Raw genomic sequence first — 8,303 nt, 5'->3', positions numbered from 1 at the left:
CTGGGCCACACTCCCAAAGTTTCCAATTCAGTGGTTCTGGAGTGGAGCCAGATAATTTGTATTTCTAACACGTTCTCAACTGATGTGGATGGTGCTGAATAGAACACAATTCCAAGAACCACTGGTCTATGCAAAGCATACCACATATTTTCATAACTTATTTTTCTACTTTTCTGTTGTCCTTCAAAGAAAATAAGCACAGTTCTCATTTCTGCACTACTGCCTCGGCAGTTTGTCATGTAAAAAGTTTTTTTAAAACGAGAAAAAAAAATTAAAAACAGTCACAAAGTGATATTAGGGGTTACCTAACCTGAGTTTCCGGGCTTCTACTCATTTTTTCTGTGAAGGTCAGTAGATATTAGTGCCTCAAATGAAATCACACAAATGTAATACGACTATCTAGCACAAAACAGTGATTCCTTTTCAATTGCAAAACATTCATAAGATAAATACTTTTCCCCATCAAGTCTCTTAATATTCACCTAGAAAAAGGGGAGTGGTAGTCATAAAACAGCAGGAAAAAATAACTCACTTGCCACACAAATCTTTATTTTTCCATTTTTTTTTTTTACCTTTTTAAGCCAAAAAAAGCACACCTAGAATCTAAGCAAGCTAAAGGCAGATTGTAGTGCTTAGATTGGGAACATTATAATGGAATTATTTTTCTTCCTTTATTTAATGTGTTGACAAAGAGAACAGGTACAGCATGGTATCTTAAGTAGGGCATAATCTGTGTATGCAGAGCTGACAGGGCAAGTTGAGTGAGGCTATGAATGAGCACCTCACCTGTTCTACACCTGAGCAATTCCAAAGAGGTTAGGGTCACGTTGAGTAAAACATTTGTAAGAACAAATTAATACTTGGAGAGGCACCAGCTGCAGATTCTTGCTTATCTTCCAGTCCTAAAAAGTAAAGATTAAAAATAAAATTTAGGCAGTGTTCAATAAACATTTTTCATTAAAATAAATATTTGCTTTCTCAGAGGTTTCAGAACATTGATTTCTAAAGGACGCACTCTTCTATTTATGCTTGATTTGCTCCTTTCTCACACATAAAAACACAAACTTAACTAGCTAATAAAGTCATACTCAAATGCTAAACAAAATCCAAATGATGAAAGATTATGTATGCTTTAATTCAAACATATCATTATGTAGTCTAACCATAAAGTGTTTGAAATGAAGGTGAAAAAATGATACAGAATCTACATGAACCTGACTTTTGTCCTTCAGGGGTATTAAATTGATCAATCAGCAAATATGTACTGAACTTCTTAATGGGCATCTTGGTTTTACCTGTCCAGCACACGGTTCCCATGGAAATTAATCTTCCTAAAATTCTTTGTTCACTGTCTGCACTATTCATTAAGATCTTCACTGGCTGGGTCTCAGGCAAGTTGCCTAATACATGAATTAAATTTTTGTACTTCAAATATTTCTATTCTCACTTCTTAGTGTACAAAATAAGCAGTCAAAACCCTGTTAGCCAATTTAGTGTACATATATTGACCATTTATGTTTGAAATAATGGTAAGCTCAAAAGCTTACCATTTCTATGTTTTATAATCATCTTCTGAAATCAACATAGCTCTCAGTGAGAGAATCCAAAAGATTTCCAAAACTGGTAACTGGGAAATATTTAACTGGTTGATAACGCTACTTAGTTTTACCATGAAACCATTTGGCCAACACCATCACAACCCACAATGAGAGATTTGATTGCTGATCTGTTCACTCTTCCACAAAAGAACTCTGAGATCCCATTGAAAGGTTCAGACAGGTAAGCACAGTTATTGATCCATCCTTGAGAGAGTAACAGCCTTCTAACCCTGGTGATATATCAGCATGGAGCCAAAGTCATAAGTCATATCCCCTTCACACCCACCTCCAACAGTGGCTGTGAAGCACTTAGAGGATACACAGCACTATCCTAACCGTAAAATATTTTGGATAAAGGTGAAAAATGGTACAGAATATCTACAAACCTAACTTCTTTCCTACAGAGATATTAACTCATCAATCAGGTTCTGATTGATGAATCAAACAGGCTCTGAACTCCTCAGTGGATGTCTTAGTTTTTCCTATCTGGGATCCATTTCCCATTGTGCTGGCACAAAAGCCCTGTTTTTCCTTTGGGCAACTACCACTCTTCCAATCTCAGTGCATATGCTGGGGGAGTGAGAGAGCAACTTTTTTCACTCCCTGGCTCAATATATGACCATGTAACTCAGGCGTAGGCAATGACTCAATTCCTTCCCTCTGACAACGGTGACTAGTCTGGGGTAAGCACTTAAGGCAAGACAGTTCAAGGAAGCCAATGAACGTCAGCCCCAGGACATTCTCTGCATCTATTGAGAGAAGGGAAGCTCTCCCTTTACTCCCAAAAGACACAATATAGGCAGCAGCCACTGGAAAACAAAGCCAAAACAAAGGAATGCAGAGATAATTAAAAAAGGACAGATTCCTGATGATAAATTTGGAAACCTAGTTTGGACATGACAAAATCTTCAGCCAGATTTATCCCTGGACCTTCTTCATTGCTTAAGTTGGTATATGAGTTGGGTTTCTTTAATTTGCAACCAAGAGTCCTGACAAATTATAAGTTACCTAAAATCTGCACATTAGGCAAAGTGTCAGGCTACAAAGATATCCAGCAAACAATCCCTGCCTCTAAGAATCTTAGCATCTAGTTGGAAAGACAATAGTCATACACACACACACAAATAGAAACATATGGCTCAGCCCAAACATAGGTTCTATATGAGTGCAGAGAAAGGAGACACCATAGGCTGCATATTAAGCAAGATTTCACAATATCAGAAAAAGGTGAGCTGGGTTTTGAAGGTTGACTAGAATGTGTCTGCCTGGAGAGAAACCAAAAGGACATTTTGGGGAGGGTGAACTATGACAGCATAAATTCAAGAATGTGCACATTGTATTGGAGAAACAATACAGTATAAACTATAAATAGACCATAAAATGTTAAATCATGGGATATCAACAATACATTAGTCCAGAAATAAAAAGATTTCATAAGTATTTTTGAAAGACACATATAATATTTTAAATCTACTATATGAGATATAATATTGATTCCCTAACTAGATTATAATGATTAAGTGATGAAATTGTGGTTGGAGAACAAATGGCAAAAGACAGGCTAAATACGGTCTTTTCCTTTTCCATATACTAGACAACCATCTCACCCAACCAGTTAATCCTGCCTACTTCTGTAACATATCTCAGCTAGAACTAAAGAACTATTGAAAATAACCCATGCTACATACATTTTCCTCAGCTCCTCTTTAAGAAACCTGAACAATTAATAGAGCCAAGAACCAAGAGGAGGAAGTTAGAGAAAGAAACAAATATAAACTAAGGAAACAAGTTCGACATCTGATTTGCTTTGTCCAGTTTATTCATGAGGTGAAAAGTTTATAATAGAAAGTATTAAAGGCATTTTCTATTTCCAGTGTGGTTTTAGCCATTTCCCTTGTGTCATTAGGACATTGCATGGGCAGAGTTTAGGTTGGCTCGTACTGCAAGCAGGAATGCAAAGTGTCTGTGTCCCTCTTTCCCCTTCTTGGGGGAAACATTGTTTAGTTAATTAGAATAAAATGAATATTTTGGTGAGATTTTTAGAAGTCTATATATAAATGCCCATTGTTAGTTTTATAGTAAACATGAAACTTTGAAGGTGATTATTCTCTAACTTAATAGTTTCTATTTCTTATACAACATTTTTCAGGGCTATGAATTGTTTTCTAGAAATTTAACTGAGAAAAACAATTCAGCATAATTCCTTGGTATTACACTTTTCCATCTAGATTCATCATCTCTAGGAATGTTTGCATAACATGAAATTCTCGTACCACCTTACCACTTGCTGCCCTTTTAAATTTGTATTTCTGTTTGTGGCATTATTGCAACTATTTCTACTGGTACGAAATATGTCCGTTTGAAATGAGCATGTTACAAAGGAATAAAGACACTTCCTGTTATAGAGGACCTCTCTTCACAAACCTCAATTAACAAAACCTCATGATTTTGTCAAAGACAAATACTGCTTTTGTCATTGTTTATAGATAGAAATCAAAACACTCAATGAAATATCCTTTCTGTCAAGCCAAGGTCAGTGAATAGGAAAAGGAGTTGGTCTGTGATTATATATGCTTTTATTTTGAAAAAATATCATTTTAGCAAAAAGCTTTAAAAAGTGAAACGCTATAATACAGTTTACTTTTTCACTCATTAATATTTGCATTATTTTCTAAAGCAAACAAACACATGATTATATTCTCTACATGTTTTTTAAAAAGTAGTTTTCCACTTTAAATTCAAATATTACTCTTTGCTAAGTTTTATGTTTGTTGAATGGTAGAATTGAGAAATTTTTAAAAATCATTCAACATAATTGGTAACCATCACTGCCATATTTTAAACTTTGAGAAATTAAAAATTATTGCAACATATATTTATAGGGCACAGTAAAAAGTTTGGATAAGATTTCAATATTATATGAAGCACAAGGAATAGAAAAAGAGCATAAGACGGTTTCTTGTTTTCTCAGGAAAAGGTATCTCGGTAGGCAAAATAATGTCCTCCCAAAGATGTCCACATCCTAATTCCTGAAATCCATGAATATGCATGTCACCTCACATAGCAAAAGGGACATTGTAGGTTGGGTTAAATTAAGGACCTTGATATAAGGAAGTTATCCTGGACTATCTAGGTGGGAGCCATGTAATCACAAGAGTTGTTAAAGTGGAAGAGGGAGATAAAAGAGAAGGTCCAAGTGAGGTGATATGAGAAGGCCTAGATCTGCCAATACTGACTTTGAAGATGGAAGAAAGGAATCATGAGCCAATGGATATGGGGGGCCTCTAGAAGCTGTCAAGGGCCAGAAAATGGTTCTCCCCAGGAGCCTCCAGAAGGAAACCCAGCCCACAAAACCTTGATTTTTGCCCAGTGAGACCCATGTTGAATTTCTGATCTACTTGACTGTAACAAAAAAAAAAAATACATTTCTGCCAAGTCACCAAGCTTTGGGGAATTTGTTAACAGCTTCAATGGAAAACTAATACTGTTATCATGTTCCAAATTAGCAGGACTTGAAAAGCATAACAATGGCAGCCCTCCCTGCTTATGGAATCAACACATTTTCATGCTAGAAGAGACTGGTCTAATCCCTTCATTGTCCAAATGAGGAAATTAGTCCTGATATAGTAAGAAGGTAGATGACTTACCTTAGGCCTCATATTTCAAGGTAGAGACAAGATTAGAATCTAAGTTCACTAAATTATAGATTAGTGTTAGTCATTGTATGATTCCCAGGCTCTTTCATTAACGAAGATTTCTGTTATAGTTTAATAGCAACTACAGAATGGTTTAGAAGAATGAACAGTTGTTGGAAAGTGCACATGTTTTCAAATAACATACTGAAGAAGTATATTTCTTTTCTATGCCAGTCTGTCTCCAACTGAGGGTTAAACATATTCACTTGAATTATCCAGGCATCACTTGAAACTCAACATGTCTAAGATAAAACTTGGGGTCTTGCCTCCCAAACCAGCTCCCTCTGGACTCCTTCTCCTTCACACCCCTCAGAGGTTTCCCATGCTCAGTCAATCAACAATTTATATTGTCCTTCCTTCCTTATGATACTTACCTTCCTTGCCTTTCCACCACCACACCTTACACCCACAGTAGGCAACCACTCTAACTAGCCTCTTATCTTCAGCTTCTCTTCTCTTCAAACTTCAATTAAGCCAGCACCCTATTGCCAAGTGACTTTTTCTAAAACACACACACACACACACACACACACATATATATATCTCACCGGTTTTCCCCCACATGTTCAGTAGGGTTTCATTTCCAAACAAGATCAAGTTCAAACCCCTTACTTAATCTAATCCTTTGACAGGTTCATGGCATGTGACCTCAACTTTTTAATAATGTCTCCTCCTGCCACTCCTATCCACAGACCAACCTAACTGATTCACTGCCCTATGAACATGATTTATTCTCCTCCCTACCATTCTCTTCTCCTAAAACATCCTCTTTACTTTCTTCTCCATGTATCTGAATTCCACCTATTTCAAGGCTATATACAAGTCCTGTCTTTCTAGGCACTTCCCAAACCAGACAACCTACAGTGATCTCATCTTCCACTTTGAATCCTAAAGCAATTGGTCTCTATCACTCATTTAAGATCTAGATTTTATTGCTAATATCTTTTACCTCTTTAGCATTTAAACTCAAATTTTAAACCATTTGGGACAGACTAGGTCCCCTACTTATTCTCATGGTACTTAGCATTCAGTTCCCTGCTTAAAGCAGGCCCTCAAAAATTTATGGAATGACTAAATATAATTTATCACTGCCATGCCACAGTGATAAGTGACATGAGCACTGCTCTGAAGTTAACTACTCCATTTAGCAAGGGTAACCATACATTGGGATTTGCCAAGGACAGTCCTGGTTTCCTGTTGTTTTTACAGCTATTAATAAAATCCACTTTTACTCTCAAAAGCACGTTGACTTAAATGATACATATATGGTCATTCCACCCTTAGGGCAATTTGGACTGTGACAAGAACAGAAACCACAAAGAAAATCCCGTCATGTTCCAGCCAGCCAGCCAGCTAAGCAGCATTCTCTCCCCACACAGTGGTCCTGCTCTCCCACAGCACCCCCTGCATAATCAATATCCTCTGAATTTCACAAGGAATTTTCAACATTTTGATGGCATACAGCTTCAGAAAACTAAACTAAAGCTGAATAAAATGTAAGATTATTTAGAAGAAAAAAAATTATAGATACAGAATACTACTGTGACTGTATCCAGCAGTTTGAGAACAAAAGGGAGAGTTCTCCGAAAGGGTAAGAGTATTCGAGGAGTTCTCATAGGAGTAAAAGTAATCAAGACACAGTGTATGAGCTCATTTATACTCTAATTGTTTTGCTATTTTTGGAATAAAACAATAAGAAATATATATATCAATTTTAATTTTTCTAAACAATACTTATGACTTTCATGGCTGTTTAGAATTAGAAATGTGATGCTTTCTGATCCTCTTAGTACCTAATGTACATTAAATTGACTAACCACGGCATAAATGTTTTAAAACCTACATTCATTTTCACAGTTGACTGGTTGAAATGATCAGTTTCATAAATGAATGTCAGTGGTATCTTAACAGTAATAACTTTTTACTATAAGGTAAGATTTTACTTTATAAGTAATGAGTAAAATTATTAAATGTAATCTTATGTTTCATTACTGGCAGCTTGTCATAAAAAAGGAATTAAAGTTACAAATTTTCATTTATTTTCATAAAGTAGATGAACGTTTTCACTCATTTATAGGGAGATTTACTCAGCCTAATCTCTTTTGAGGGTAGTTTTAATTACATTACATCATTTAATACAGGGTTGAGAGTTCATGTTCCAAACCATTCCCTCCCTAAACTATTCAACTTTAAAGGAATCTGGGGAAATGTTAAGTTCAACTAACGAAACTATAAGAAATGAAAACTATTAAATGCATATCTTGGGCACAGGATCACTCAAGTGTTTGGAAAGAATTTTATGAGACTAGGTTAGGTCTAGGTCATTGTTCAAATACAGACAAAGTTAGTAGTGACTAAAAAGGATAATTTTTTGTTGCTGTTTCAAAGATTTATATCATTAGGAGCTAATATTGAAATATCAACTACGTTGAAATTATTGATCATTTTGTAATTGCTAAGGACTAACTCAACTTTGATGGCAGAACTATAGCATTTAGAAAAAGACAAAAGCATCTGGATGAATTATGATCAAGGTTGATATTTGAGACTGAATAAAATTGTTTGACTATTTTCCAATCCTCATCTCATTATTTCATAAAGCAAGCATGACATAATTTTACATTCACCTGAATAGAAGCAATTACAACTTGATATTTTATTGTTCTGTGTTTTATGTTGAGAATAAAGACCCATTTATCATCCAGTGTCTCCCTCCTTTGAGTGTAAACCCCATAAGAAGCAGAACATTGTGTAAAGCACAACAGGGGCAACCAGACGTTGGCATTATCAAATATGTTCTCCCTTCCTGATAAAGTATTTGCTCTAAAGGTCAGCAGTCTCTAAGTTTAGTTTCTGAAGAGACAATTAACAAATTTAAAAAATTTTAACAGAAAGAGAGACTTCCAGGCAAAAAAAAAAAAAATTTTTTTGTATAATTGCTGTCTACTTAAAGTAAAAATTTAGAGATATATAAAAGCAATTGTTTACCAGTGTGCTTAATCTGATTATC

General features: G+C 35.4%; 1 protein-coding gene across 1 annotated transcript in view; it reads right to left on the bottom strand.

Moving 5' to 3' along the window:
- Positions 1-652: 652 nt before the first annotated feature.
- Positions 653-8,303, bottom strand: part of LRRC69 (leucine rich repeat containing 69) — a 131,872-nt gene continuing 124,221 nt past the window's right edge. The window contains exon 10 of the mRNA XM_058444074.1: positions 653-902. Within this exon, the coding sequence (XP_058300057.1) occupies positions 792-902 (111 nt within the window). The 3' untranslated portion in view covers positions 653-791. The remainder of the gene's footprint in view (positions 903-8,303) is intronic.

Source organism: Hylobates moloch, unplaced genomic scaffold (assembly GCF_009828535.3).
Source record: "Hylobates moloch isolate HMO894 unplaced genomic scaffold, HMol_V3 SCAFFOLD_9, whole genome shotgun sequence".
In the NCBI taxonomy this organism is placed as follows: domain Eukaryota; kingdom Metazoa; phylum Chordata; class Mammalia; order Primates; family Hylobatidae; genus Hylobates; species Hylobates moloch.
This window is presented reverse-complemented; position numbering and strand designations above follow the sequence as displayed.